We start from the raw sequence: 15,307 nt of genomic DNA on the forward strand, positions 1-15,307 counted from the left end.
ACATCCCAAGTTAGTGACACACAATCTTTAATAATTTCACTCCTGAAGAACTTCATCAATTATGAAAAAAACCTTAAAAACTTGGCCTTGGGGTGGAGCTGTCCCTGCAGAAGTTAGGAATAAAACCAATTTAGGACATTTATAGAAAAGCCCATTTGCAGAGCTAAACCTCCACAACGTGGCCCTCAAAACCCTCACTTGCCTCTCTCCCTGGCTGGGAAAACCATGGAGCTCAACACAGGGAAGACAGGGAAAGATGGGATTCTACAAAATTCCCCCTTTCCAAATCCCACAGAAAGGTCCCTGGGTGGATTTTGGGAACAGCCAGGCAGGTGGAACCCTGCACATCCTCCAAACCCAGAAACAAATGCCAAATACAGGAAGCAAAAGGAAAAAGAAGAGAACAGCATAACCAACTAAATCAACTTGAAATTACAAAGGAAAGCTCACAGGGAGCAAAACTGGAGGTGGATGTGCTAAGATCCTTGGAGCTGCTCTGTGCCATGTGATTTTTAGGATGAAATCTGCTCTAATTCCCTTTTTTCAGCCTCTTTTTTAGTCAATGGAAAGCACATGCCAGCAGAGCTCTCCTTTCCTTCCCTGTGTTGTTCCATTCACTAAACCAGACAACAATTCTGGATTTCATCTGAATAAACACTAATAAACAACCACATGAAATCAACTTCCACGTGGCAATTAAACACCAACAGGCAGAAAAACAACTCCAAACATCCCACTGACAACAAGAGCAATTTTTAATCAGGGTTCCACTCTCCCAGGCAATCTTTTCCTGGCTGCTCATAAAGAGATTGGGAAGGTTAGGAAAAGTAGCAGACACCAACCAACTAGGATGGAGTAGAGGATGCCAGGTCGATCTGAAGGAGGCTGGATGTTTCTGTCCTGGTCTATGGCTTGGATGGGTGGAGTGACACTGATGGGATTCACATGGGCCTGAAATGAAAAAACACATTGGAAAAAGAACAATTAGAAAGCCAGCAGGGAGATCTGGAGTTTAGCACAATAACATCTCACTGGGAAGGGTATTGGACGAGGAAAAGCCTTCAGAATGAAAAGAGGATTTACAGCTCATGGCCCCTTTAAATCCAAATTAACAAAGCAACATGAACATTTCTATAGCAGCCTCCTTTCTGTGACATACAGCCTTAGGACAGATCCTGGAGGAAAGGAATCACAAAAAACCCAGAATGGCTTGTATGGAAGGGACTTTAAAGCCCATCCAGTGCCACTCCTGCCATGGCACTTTCCACTGTCCCAGGCTGCTCCCAGCCCCAGTGTCCAGCCTGGCCTTGGGCACTGCCAGGGATCCAGGGGCAGCTCCAGCTGCTCTGGGCACCCTGTGCCAGGGCCTGCCCACCCTGCCAGGGGAGGATTCCTTCCTTATATATCACCTAAATTTCCCCTTTGTCAGTCTGAACCCATTCCCCGTTGTCCTGTCACTCCAGTTCCTGATGAAAAGTCCCCCTCTGCCTTCCCTGTATTCCTTCAGACCCTGGAATAAGCTGTGAGGTCTCTGCACAACCTTCTCTTCTCCAGCCCCAACCCTCCCAGCCTGACTCCACAGGGAAAGTGCTCCAGCCCCCTCATCAGCTTAGAAGCTGATAGTAAACACTTGATAAAGGAAGCTCACAAATACTTCACTGCATTTCTATAAATAGTCCCTCAAATCAGGGGTTTCAGCCATCACACAGTGAAACACAGCAAATGCCTGAAAATAGGAAAACAGCAAATTGAACTGGAGCATCGTCAGGAGCTGGGGTGGCTGTGATGCACAAATACACACTGGAAAACAAACTTAAGGTGCAGACATACCACAGTTGAGAGGACCACAATACACAGAGTATCAGAAAGCTTCAGACCACACAGAGCAACACCTCACCAGCTCAGAAGGCTTCAGGTATCTGCTCACACAGAGCAACACCCTAACACTGCCAGCAACTGCCCTTGCTGTGCCTCAGCCCAGCCTTTTATCCCCTCGTGTTGATGCACTGCACCTGTGTGCCCTCTGCTCCTGTGTGATTGGTCAGTGCCCCTGGGCTCATTAACCTCTCATTAATTTCAATATCATTCACCTGCTTCTCACAGCTGCAGCTCGTTAGGGATGAGGCTCAGCCCCGCTCCCAATGCCCACAAACCCTGTGCCCACGCACCAGCCCCGTTTGCAGGAGGTGCTGGCACTGCCAGGGCAGCCCGAGGTGTGGGTGGTGGCAGGCTGGGGACACATCCTGCACCATCTGGAATTGCAGCAGCCCAGCAGGGCCACAGGGCCCTGGACATGAACTCCAGCCCTCTTCCATGGGATACAAAACTCACCACTGACAGCAAAGGTGTGACTCACACAGAGAAAAGTTTCAGGCATCAGCACTTGGTTGTTCTTCAGCCCAGCCTTTTATCCCCTCGTGCTGATGCACTGCACCTGTGTGCCCTCTGTTCCTGTGTGATTGGTCAGTGCCCCTGGGCTCATTACTGGCTCATTAATTTCAATATTGTTCATCTGCTTTTCACAGCTGTAGCCCATTAAGGATGAGGCTCAGCCACAGCCCCACTCCCAGTTACCACAAACTCTGTACCTACACAGACATTGCAGGGATATCTACACTGGACAAGTGTCATGGGTGTGGGAACAATTCACCATTATTTGGAAGTGAATTCAAATGTTTAACATGAGATAGAACTGTAGAATCATGGAATGGTTTGGGTTGGAAAGGACCTTAAAGATCCAAAATTCCACCCCCTGCCATGGGCAAGGACACCTTCCACTATCCCAGGCTGCTCGAAGCCCTGTCCAGCCTGGCCTTGGACACTTCCAGGGATCCAGGGGCAGCCCCAGCTTCTCTGGGAATCTCACAGGGCCTGCCCACCCTGCCAGGGAACAATTCCTAATTCCCAATATCCCATCCAGCCCTGCCCTCTAGCACTAGGAAGCCATTGCCCCATGTCCTGCCCCTCCATCCCTTGTAAAGAGTCTCTCTCCATCTTGCTTGAAGCTCCTTCAGGTCCTGGAAGATCACAGTGAGGTCACCCCAAAACTGGTGCCAGCTTTCATCTGTGTCAATCCAGCCTCCAGTGGCAACTCCAGAGCTGCCACTCCCAAGTCCCACAGTTTCAGTGACCTTGGCTGCTCAACCAACCACAAATGTGCCACACATGGATGTGTGCACACCAGGCTTTCCCCTCCCCTTGGAACATTTCCCTGCATGACAAAAACCCTTCATAAGCCCTGTGAAATGCCAGACACCCCTTTTTTTCCCCACATACAACTGGTCCTGGCAGCCTTTCCTTTGGAAAGCTCTGTGTTCTGCAAGAGGGGACTTGAAATTTAGCATGGGAACAGGAATGAGACGAGTCCACGCTCGGCCAAGTTTTGGCACAGCTGTCAGAAATCATCCTGCTGAGAGCTGGAAGGGAGCTGGGAGAGCTTTGGCACTGCTCAGGGTAAACTTAGAGGGAAAAGGGATGAGCCAGGAGGAGAAGGAGCCAGGGATGGAGCAAAGGCAGTTCATTGACCCCTTGTGGGCAGCCCCATGGTCACCTGCCATCACACCCCAAGGTGTGTCCCCCCAGGTGTTTCCAGCAGGTTTCTCAAATCCAGAGGCTCTTCCAGCCTTTTCCACACCAAATTAATTTAAAGTAGAGACATGTCAGGGATAGGCACATTTAAAAAGTGAGGATGGATGCTCCTGGCCTCCCAAACTGGGACTGGGAAGCTCCTCACTCCACTCCTGCTCGTGGCTGCTGTCCCTGTCTCACTGGCCAGGTCCTTTGTCATCACCCAATTCCATTTGGGATTCTCTGAAAAATTAAACTCTTAAAAGTATAATGAGGGAGACGAGCTCAAAATAGGCAGAAAGAAAGAGAGAAGAAGATATATTTGACATCTGCTTGAATTTTTAAAAGGCTTTAGGATGGCACAGAAGTTGCATGGGAAGAAAGATTATGCAGAAAACTGACCAAGACTAAAATGCTATTTTTAAATCCACAGATTAGTTGGAGCCCTCTCAGAAAACTCCACATTTGAGTTAGAAACACAACCACAACAAAACCAATCCCATCTGTTGCTCTGGGTTTAAATTCAGTATTAACGCCCAGAGCAGCTGTGGCTGCCCCTGGATCCCTGGCAGTGCCCAAGGCCAGGCTGGACTTTGGGGCTTGGAGCAGCCTGGGACAGTGGAAGGTGTCCTTGCCCATGGCAGGGGTGGCACTGGATGGGCTTTAAGGTCCCTTCCAATCCAAACCCATCTAAATCTCCCCCCTGTCAGTCTGAACCCATTCCTTGTGTCCTGTCACTCCAGTTCCTGTTGCAGGGTCCCTCTCCAGCTTCCCTGGATCCCTTCAGACCCTGTGGGGTCTGCCCACAAGTTTCTCTTCTCCAGGCTGAACAGCCCCAACTTTTATAATTTAAAACTGTTTTGAATTAAATTGGCTAATGTGCCTTGAAGCAAAACTCAAGGTGCTTTCATATTGCTTTAATAATCCTCAGACAATGCAGTATCTTTTTCATTCAAATTTAGAAATTTGAACTAAAAAACCATAAAACAATAAAGCAGCCATTACATTAATAAATGGGTAATAGCACATTAAGAAATTAATCAAAGCACACATAGGGAGCTTAAGAAAGTGTGTATATGCTTTAAATCAGAAATAATTGTTTTATAAGTGAGGAATCAAAGTAGGAGTCTTCCATAGGCATCCAACATCCCTGAAAGAGGCTGAAAAATCCCCTACCAGGCTCCTTCTCAGGAGCTTCATGAGGAGATGGAAGCTCATTAAAAGGAAGGGGAGACAGATTAATGAAGGAGTGAAGTGTCTGAGGTGCCCATGGGTGCCAACTGGAGGCAAAACAAGAGCACCAGGTGGTTTGGCAGGGAAAGGCTGGAAAAAGTGCCAGGAAAGTCAGCACGGAGCCACAGCAGGGCAGGGAGATCACTCAGAATAAACAGCTGGCCTTCAAATCCCAAGCTCTGCCATGGGGAACACGAAAAGCTGCCCAAGCTCTGGCAGGTGATTAAAAAACAAACAAGATCTTGCCCATCTGAGGGTGGAATACGCAGTCATTTATTTTCCTCGTTAGGGAAAAGCTCCCTCAGTCATTGGTGGGGTGATTAATTGACTTTTAGGTGTTCAGCATAGCAGAACTGGGTAGGCCAAAAAGCAGAACCCCAACCCCACCTTGCAACTTTTAGCACAAATATTAATAAATTTTTTAAAAAATCTTCCTTCAAACAGAGCTGTGATGGGGAGCCTGACAGGGAGCCTGCAGGGCCACGAGATGATCAAGGCAAAAAAATACTTTAAAAAAAGCTCAGAGAGAATAAGGTAGCAGCAAAACCCTCATTTTCCTCTCTTCTATTTTTGTGTTCACCATGGAAGGACAGCAGCACCTTCTCCATGAGGAATGTCCAGCAGGACCTGCAAAAATCTTCAGAGATTTTATGTATGGAACAAGGCAAATTTAAGAGTCCCATTTGTGCCAGGGGATTTTAGGCTCCTACTGAGGACTGTGAATAAAAGAAACAGCTTATATTTTTAATTAATGTATTTAAATCATGCTTAATAATAATTCAGAGTACAGTTGCATTCAAAAATCCAAACAGGATTTTTGGGCACCTGCCTATGATGATTTCACCATCCCATGATCCCAGGGAATAATTATGAGGGAATTTAAAACCGAGGTGCAGAATATGCATTTGGAGCTTTCAAGAACAAAAGAAACAACACCCCAAAATCAACATGATTTTAAAATAAAAGTAATATATTTTTAAATATTTATATATATATTTTAAATTATTTTAAGATGTCCAGGAATGCCAGGCTTCCAATAAGAGGATGTGGACAGTGTGGAATTCTTTTTGAAGCCAGGGTACAACAATAATTGTTACACAGCTGATAACAAGGATTTAAAAACTCAGATTTTCTATTTCTTCCCTCTACCTGAGATGCAAAGCTGAATTTGCCAACTGTAGTACTTAAGGAAAACTTCCTTTGGGATGATGAAAAGGAAGAGAGAGGAAATGGCACGTTTTAGGAGTTGGATTAACCCAATTTTCTGCTCAGAGCTGCCTTTTCCATTTGTGGGGAGGTTTGTGGTCTATTTTGGGGTTTTTTTTGCTTGTTACAATAAAAATCATTGTATTTCATGAAACTGAAAGCCAACTGAAGCCAACATCCCCCAACTAGAAGGTTCTTTTCTGAGCAGATAATACATTCCTGAGAGGTGCTTTCTGTACAACTGAAGCCACCAGACCATGAACCAGCCCCAGATTTCACTCTGGTGATGCTGCACTGATGATTCACAACCACTTGAGCTCCCACCAGAGACATCCCTGGGGCTCAGGATCCAGGGCCACCACACAGGTGGAAAATACCGCAAAGGATAAAACTGCACGGAAAGCAAGAGTTCCCAAAGTTTTGTTTGGATTCACCAAGGTGAGCTCAAGAAACCCACTGAGAGAAGGCACAAAAACCTACACTGTCACTTGATTATTGAGCCAAACACAGCAAGACATTTTCTACCCATGAGTCCCACTGAAAACTGAGTTGTTAAAGCACTTAAGGTGGCCAGAAACCTAAACCAGAGGAACCTGGAGCTCCTGGAGTGGGGACACCTGGGATTCAGCCTGGGCCACCCTGGGATTCTCTATTAGCACAATCAGTTCCCACTGGACATCTCACACCAATATTTGATAACCTGAAAATTTTTATTTTTACAGACAGCTCTAACTGTGGCCAGTGCTCGTCAGATAAAGTCTCAGGACCTTCCACCTGCATCATTCTCACAGCTCAGCTGAGGAATTTGCTGCTGGACTCTCATCCCTCTGGAAAACAAGGCTGAGGAGCTTTTCTCCAGATGGAAAATATCACTAAAGCAACACACATTGCCCCTGGTGCCATCCAGAACCCCTTCCCAGGGAGCCCTGCACTATTAAACCAACAAAGCTCTTGATGAATTGATGAATCAGTATGGTGACACTGCTTCTCCTTGTGCTTTCCTGAGGTTGGGATATGAGTTTTAAGTGGGAAATGAGCTGAGTTCTCTCCATGCTGTGCAGAACTGCCTGTGACTTTGCCAACACACTCGGCACTAAAACAGCAGGGAGAGCTGCAGAACCATTCCAACATCACTCCTTGCTGCTGCCTCAGCTGCTCTGCCAGCACAACAAGGGCTGTGACAAAACACTAATGAGCACAAATCCATCACAGAGCGCTTGCATGTCAGCAAAACGCAGGCAACGTTTCAGCGGAGCTATCCGACCACAAAAGAAGTCAATCCAAAAAGCAGGAATCGTGCTACACGTGTAGGAGGTACCACCAAAATCTCACTGTGAGTCAAGCCATGCCACATCAAATCTCCCATTTGTAGGGTCTCACCGTTCTCCCTCTTTTCTTGCCTTCCCACTGGCAGCTACACGTTCCTGCCTTTGATCAGAGCCAGGGGAGGCAGAGCCTCACATCAGGAGCCTGCAGGAATTCCTGTGCTGCTCTCTGAAGGCTGATGTGACACACAGATGTACAGGAATCCAGGGGGAATGGGATCTTCTGACCCTTCACATTGCCACAGCACAGGAACCCAAACCGTGGGACAAAACCTCACCTGAATGCTTCGAGAGTTTGGAAGCAAACCCCAAGCACGGATTTAACACACACTCTGAAGCTGAAAGAGAATAAATTCTCTGCAAAAAATTGTTAGATCAAGTTGTCACAGGAGCTAAAAGGAGGTTTACTTAGCAAAAATTCTGGGCCTGGAAACCTCCCAAAAAAAGGGCACAACAGCTTGAGGAAACCAAATCTACATTGCTAAACCTCAGAGATTTAGAGCTGATTCAACCCATTTATACTTCTTAGAATTACAGAAATCAGTAAGGTTGAAAAAGAGTTTTAGATCATCCAGTCCAACCATCAATCCACCACCATTAATCCACATCCTCAAGTGCCACATCCACACCTTTTATTTAACCCCTCCAGGGAAATGATGGGGCAGCCACAGCTTCTCTGGGCAAAGCTGTGCCAGGGCCTGCCCACCCTCACAGGGAGGAATGTTCTAATATCCAATCTAAACCTGCTCTCTGGTACTGGGAAGCCATTCCCTTTGTCCTGGCCCTCCATCCCTTGGAAAAGTCTCTCTCCATGTTTCCTGTAGCTCCTTCAGGCCCTGCAAGGCCGCAGTTTGGTCACCCCAGAGCTTCTCCTCTCCAGCTGAGCAGCCCCAGCTGCGCCAGCCTTTCCTCCCAGCAGAGCTGCTCCATCCCTCTGCCCATCCTGGTGCCTGCCCAGGGCTCTCTGCAGCAGCTCCAGGTCCCTCCTGTGCTGGGCCCCAGAAGTGATCTGCAAATTTAAAACTAAACTAACTTTTCTCTTTAATTATTTTTCAGAAATCTCCCCTCCTTCATTTCCAGAGCCACAGCTAAAAAGCCACAGTGGGTAATTTGTGCTGATGGTGACCTGGCCTCTCCTGTCTTCTCTGGGGGTAAAAAAGTGTTTTATTAAGCAATAGGAAAAATTAAGACACAGGATTAATTGTTCAGTTCACCTTCTTTCTAAACTCAGCACTAAATTATCAAATAGCTTTTAGCACCTGATTTAGCTCCTCTATACAACCCATGGCTCTGAGTCCCTGGGTTTCTGTCATGCCCTATGTTTATGCAATTTCTTGAAATGAAAACTGTAAAATTCTAATATCCTGGCAGCTTGGGTTGTTAACAGAGTAAGCTGTCAGAGAACACAATTCCTTCCATTCATTTGTAAAAAAAAAAGCAACCTTTGAGAGGAAAAAAAACTCAACATTTTGAAGGAGCAGCAAGAGAGCATAATGAACCCGAGCACGGAGGAAAACAGAGACTATTTTTATCAATGATGTCTCCCAGGAACAGCAGGACCAAAAAAGAATTCAATTTCATCAGGATCTGATCACAGTGCTTACTAAATTGCTTTTTCTGTATCTGACATGCTTGATAAGAAGTGTCCCCAGCAGTGTCTGTGCAGGCGACTGAATGAAATGCATTATGCAATGGGCTTCCTGCCTCAGCACAACCACAATTCAGGCCAGAGCTTCTCCTCCTTCCAAGGTGATGACTGGCACTAAAGAACAATAAACATTTCTTTTTTGACATTTGGCTTTTTTCCCATACAACTATGAAGTCTATTTCCTTGATTATCCCTCAAACTCTTGATGTGGATTTCTTATTATCCTGATTTCTGTGCAGGGGAGCAAACTGTGAAGCCTAAGACAGGCACCTACATCTCCCCAAAAATCAGAAAATATTCAACAAACATATAGCACCACTATAATGACTTCCAGATTACTTTTATTTAAATTTCTAAGAGTAATTTCTTTGCAATTAAAAAAATGCAATATTAACCCAATTTTCTTTCCTTAGAAATGCTATTTCTCATGGAGGGATAATTCTCTCTATCATATATCTATAAATATCTATATCTACCTATATCTATATCATACATATCTATATCTATCTATATCTATATCATACGTATATGTTTATAGATATAAATAGATATATATTGATATTTATATTTCTCTTCCTAAAGACAACAGACTAATGGCCTCTCTATGCCTTTAGAAAAATCAGCCACACAATAATACACCACAAAAGGCACAAGAATTTACAAGCATACGATAAAAGAGGAGAAAGATTTGGTGGGAAAAGATAACCAGTACCAATGGTGGAATCTTTCTTAATTTCAGCTGAATGGAACTAGACAAAAGCCAAAAAAAATCCCAGAGAATAATTCATTTGAAATCCAAATTGAAAAAAAAAAAAAACAAATCATGATGAGCAGGTCAGTATTTTACCCAGGCCCTTTGGCTGACTCTCTTTATATACTGATTTTCCTCTCTTTTGGCTACTCAACGAGCACTTCTCCAGTTCAGGAGTGGGAATGTCATCTGGAACTACCTCACTACTTAATCCCAGCTGTATCCACCACTGTCCTGTCCTCTCCTCACCTCTCCTCATTAAAGTCTGCCACCCTATCCGAAAAAGAATTTCAGGGAGAAATTTTGCTGGCCAGAGCCAGCTACAAATTCTGCCTCACCATTATTAAATCTATTTTATTACACTGATTTTAATGATAATTTTAAAAGTGGCACTTTTAGGCTGAAGGTTATAGGGGAAAACGGGGTTTGCCAGCTAAATTTTGGATGTATTTTCAACAAATTTGTGCAAATTTACATGTGTGTGTGTGTGTGTGTGTACACACCTCACCTGTAACACTCACATCCTTCATCCTTAGGCTCATCCTCACATCTTTTTAGGGTGAAGCAGGGAAAGTTTGCATTTTATCAAATGCTTTTATTTTCCAATCCCAGGGAAAAAAAAGCAGGAATTATTTAGCAAGCACATCCCTTCCTCCCCAGCACTGCTGTGCTGCCCAGAGTATGGATCCAGAACCAAATGGAGATGGATCCCATTTTCTCCTTTCAGGAGAGGAAGTTCCACTCAGCAGGAATTTCCATGTTCTCCACAGGAAAGACCTTTAGGATTCAAGGAATGTTTTCCACAAAACAATTATCAAAAGCGTGGAGCAGAGCAAACGTGACTGTCCTGGGAATGGGGATTTTCCTTTCATTTCATTTCCAAGGGTGATTTCATTTTAACGCCTATTCACAAATATTCACCGATTAAGGTTTTGCAGTCCATGTTTGATTAATTGAGGAATTAATCTGCATCCTCTGAATTGTGACAACAAGCTGAAAAGAGAAATAATTCCTCCTGACCCCTAATGATCAGCTACAGTTCAATGGGACAATGTGGGCACTGAAATAATTCTCTCTGCAAGGCCCAGGGATGTGACAGAGATGAGAATTTTTCTGGAGTGAAGTCGGCTAATAAAGCATCACTGCAAGAATATTTTGTTTAAATGTCAACATTTAAAGCCTTCAAATGCTTCCAAGTGACATTTAAGGATCAAATAAATTGCTACATGTGTTTCCTCTGTGACAGCAGCTCCTCTTGGTGCTGTAACAAACACAGATCTATGGGAGAGAAAACAGAATTGAATCTTACAGGAGCTCCTCAATCAACCCTTGGGTGTTGATTAAGTCATTAACTGGATTTTTAGCCTCAGTTTTGCCGCACAAAAAGCTGCTTTGTGCTCCTGAACCTGCCCTGCTGCCCACACCAAAGCCCTGGAGATCCCTCTCCAGCCTTGGATGGATTGGATTGCTGTGGCTGTGACCAAAGGTGGAATCAAAGCAGCTCCTCTTCCTTCCTAAAGGAAATTGCTTCTCACTTCAGAACCACTGTTTCTCCTTCCAAGCAAGCTCAGGACCCTTTTCCTTCTCAGCTCCTGGCAAAGCCAGAAAAACTGAACATTTTCTCACCTCTAAGTTCCTAAGCATGATGAGAAGTAACAGGCGATTGATGAAACATTCCCAGATTCGATTACCAAAACAAATCCCTTAATTTTAAATTATAAAATCAGTCATTTTTACCAGTTTATTGCTGCCTTGATAGCAAATCAGATTTGAGATTTAACTTTACAGCTTGATAAATAGCTAGAAAATGACCCTGTTTTCAGCAGCAGCCAAATTTCCAGCCCAGCCTGAGCCCCTGGAGAGCTCCCAGAGCTGCTCCTGTGCCACCCAGGGAGCCCCAGGGCCTCTGTGTCCACAACCCAGCCCCAGCAATACCCAAAATATTCTTCTCTCAACCCAAAACCAGCTTCAAAGATGATCTGCAGGTACATTTTTCTTTACCTGTTTCATTTTTTTGGCCAAAATCTTCTCACTTTCTAGGCAAGCTTGATCCTTTTCCCCTTAAAATCTCCACTTTTAAGGATTAGAACTACTATATATATAAATATATATATATTTTTTTTTACCCACAGACAGAAACTCAACTTCTGAACCACAACTGGGTTAAAATCCCCTGAAGTAAAGTGCCTTTCAAACTTTATTCCTTTATTCTGCAGCCTTGCTATAATTTTCTCAACCAGAGTGTTGTTTGAAACACCTGGTTCTTTAGACAATCATTGCATTTTGGAAGTTAAATCATGGTTCTGTTTGATTTTGAAGGGCAAACCAGGCAAATGAACCTCTCCTCTATCTGAAAAATATCCATATTTAAAGTTACAGGTTAATTTTAGATTAACAGGGACTGTCCTGCCTGATCAATACATCAGCCAAGGGAAGAGCTTGCCTGGCTGCTAAGGGAGATTATTCTCAGGTTTATGCATTCACATATTAAAGTTCCTGACAATTTTAGTGACAATTCTTTTTAATTAGCCATCCTAGTATCCTCCCAAATACATAAAATTTAATTATCTGTAACATCACATCTTTGGGATTTTAACCTTTTCATGCTTCGCTACTTTTCAGTGACATTTTCCTTAATAAAAAAGACCCTACCTATCAAGAGATGGCATGTGGGAGACAAACAGGCAATCCTAAAAATGGGAAGAAAAGAGAAAATCACATCAGCAGACTTCAAAACACCTTTTATAGCTCCCTCTCAGGTACTAGCAGATAATCAATAGCTTATCAAAGCTGTCCATTTTGACTTTGCTGAGTTATTCATTCAAAATCACCAAACCAGGTTAAAAACCAGCCCAATATTGTGAATTTGATCCATTACCTTGAAGTCCCCATCAATCTGGTCATCTCTGTAGGCTGCAATTAGAGTGGAGAAAGGGGGGAAATGCAAATTGTCAGAACCCAAGACATTCCTCTAGCTACCCTAGAAGACTCAAGGCCCTAGCAAAAAGCTCAAAGACCTTAACACAAAGTCAAAAACACCTGTGCCTTCCATCTTAACCCATAAAAGAGTTACCAACTTTGTGTAAAGATTTACAAGCCACAAAAGTTTAAGTTAAATGTTAGTGAATTTCTCACAAAGTGAAAAAGTAAAATTTTTAAGATTTAAAATAGAAGTTCAAGAAGCAAGATGAATGACTCTAAGCATGTCCTGTCTTTCTTCTTCTTGTCCTCCATCTTCTGCTATAATAGTAACACTTCTAAATTAGTTTAAAGTAGAAACAGACTGTCTAACATAAGTGATAAGTATTAAAAAATTACTGTGAATAAAGGACACATAGTTTTTATAAAAAAATAACAGTGCCCTGAGGGCAGTCAGTGTGCCTCAACCCAATCTGCTAAACAGACCTCAGTGAGTCAAAAAAAATGTATTAAATAAAAAAAATAAACAACCTTGAAAACCAAAGCAAAAAATCTCAACTTCTTCAGTCACAAAGCTAAGAAAAAAGACTTTTTAATACCTCAAAAACCATTTCAGCAACACAAATGAAAGGTTTGTCTGGAATAAACAGGGTGGCTGCAGCCACCAGAGGATTTTATCACTGGTTTTGCCTTGTTTCCCCTTTCCAAAGCACTTCATAACCACCTATCTGTTCATCTTGCATCTCTGCTGAAATTTAATTAGAAAAATTGCTATCTGTCTCCAGTGGCAAGCAGCTTGGCCACAACTCTGCCTTCTTCCACAAAAAGCACCCTGACAGCTGCAGAGGTGTCAGGGAAGTCAATCTGCATTTCCCCTCCACTCGTCTGAGTCACAGCATTTACCTAAATCGCTACTGAAAATAATCCCTGCAAAAATGGGGACAATTTGCTCATCTTTCAGTGGTAGAGGGACTGTTCAGAGCCCCAGTCATGAAGTTCTTGTCCAATTAAGAACAAGAGTGTAGAGACACAGCCATTTCTTTAAATATTTCTCTGGTTATTTCCTGAAGTGACACCAATGCCCTGTCCATCAAATAATTTTTGGAATGAAAATATCCAGGAACTCCCATTCATTTCAGCCCAGCACTAATTATCTTGCACCAAAGATTTCAGTCTAATTAAGAGCAGGGCTGGATGCTGCCTATTCAAAACATAAAATCACTTTTTTTCTTGCCCAAAGTGATTTGTATAAAGAGAAACAATTCTCCTAATGATGAAAACTCTGTTTTCTCTGGAAGACAGACTTTGAACATTTGGTTTTGCCAGCAGACACAACTGCAGTCAGTCATGGGCTAATTCCAGCAGGAAGTGTCAATTCCACCCCCTACAAAGCATTTAGCAGCACTCCCAAAAACTGGACAGAGCCTCTTCAGCTGGGAAAGGAATAATTAGAAACAAATCAAATCCCAAATCATTTCCTGAGGCTGGATGCCACTGAACACAAATGCAGCTCGTAAGTCTCGACAGGCCAAAGCCTGGCAAAGCTTTTCTATCATGTTTGATTTTAAAAGCCAAATCTTGGTACAAATAAGGCAAAGAAAATAAAGTCAGATTGAGATTGAACTGCTCCAGAGACCAACAACTCCCTATATTAAATGTGAACATTTGCAGTTTAAAATGTCCCATATCTGACAAACAAACACCAAAAAAAAAACCAAAAAAGACCAGACAAAATGGCAACTGAAGATGATTTTCTAGTTTTAGGCAGTTTGATTGTTATTAGGGGTGATTCCCTCCCTGTGAATTGTCTTTAAGCAATCAGGTTTAGAAGTCATCAAGAAAAAAAACCAATTATACTGTGGGATTTTACCCATACTCACACAGGTAAGAGAGGCACTCCTCATCTGCTGAAAGCTTCTATTATAGTGTATTTAGCCACACACAGCCACTCCAACTCAGCCCAAAATCTGAGGGCTGTGTCTTTCAGTGCCCCAAAAATCTCCCTTGGCAGCTGCATGAGAGTTCCAGGCGAACCAGCAAATCTCTCCCACTTCAGGGCGGTTACTTGGTGCTCATTCCACGGCAGATCCCTGGATCAAATGTCTTTTGTACCAGCCCTTCCCACAGCAAAATAAGGTAACAATTAATTAATTAATTTAATGACCACTGGAGGAAACCCAGAACATTTTGCTGAACTTGTCTCTTTGATTACTATAACCAAGATGGGGAGATGCGGTTTCCAGAATTTTCACTTGTTGGTTCAGCTGCTGCTGGAAGTTTTATATTAATGTGTCTCTGGGACAAAATTCCAGGAGGTTTTGTGTCTGGGAGAAATTGGGATTTGCAGGGCCAAAGGAAGGAACTGCAAGGGAATTCAGTTGGAAGGAACTGTCAGGTGTTTGTCATCCTCAAGCACAGAGGTACCCAAACCCAGAATTAATCACAGAATTAACTAGGCTGGAGAAGACCTCGGAGGTCATCAAGTCCAAAGCCAATTCAAGTCCAAAAACCAATTCAAGTGCAATTTTATGCTGATTACTGGTAATTAATTAGCACATCCTGTACAGTGCTAATTAATTACCAATAATTAGCATAAAATTGATTTGTCCAGAGCTGATTAACACCCTCTGGGAGTGTCCTGTGCTCCCAATCCCACCT

General features: G+C 43.4%; 1 protein-coding gene across 7 annotated transcripts in view; it reads right to left on the reverse strand.

Moving 5' to 3' along the window:
* Positions 1-15,307, reverse strand: part of PCDH15 (protocadherin related 15) — a 639,096-nt gene that overhangs the window by 168,518 nt on the left and 455,271 nt on the right. For all 7 annotated transcript variants that reach the window (XM_054515533.1, XM_036385480.2, XM_054515534.1 and 4 more), the window contains one exon: positions 843-951. In XM_054515533.1, coding sequence (XP_054371508.1) covers positions 843-951 — 109 coding nt within the window. The remainder of the gene's footprint in view (positions 1-842; positions 952-15,307) is intronic.

Source organism: Molothrus ater, chromosome 8 (assembly GCF_012460135.2).
Source record: "Molothrus ater isolate BHLD 08-10-18 breed brown headed cowbird chromosome 8, BPBGC_Mater_1.1, whole genome shotgun sequence".
Taxonomy (NCBI): Eukaryota; Metazoa; Chordata; class Aves; order Passeriformes; family Icteridae; genus Molothrus; species Molothrus ater.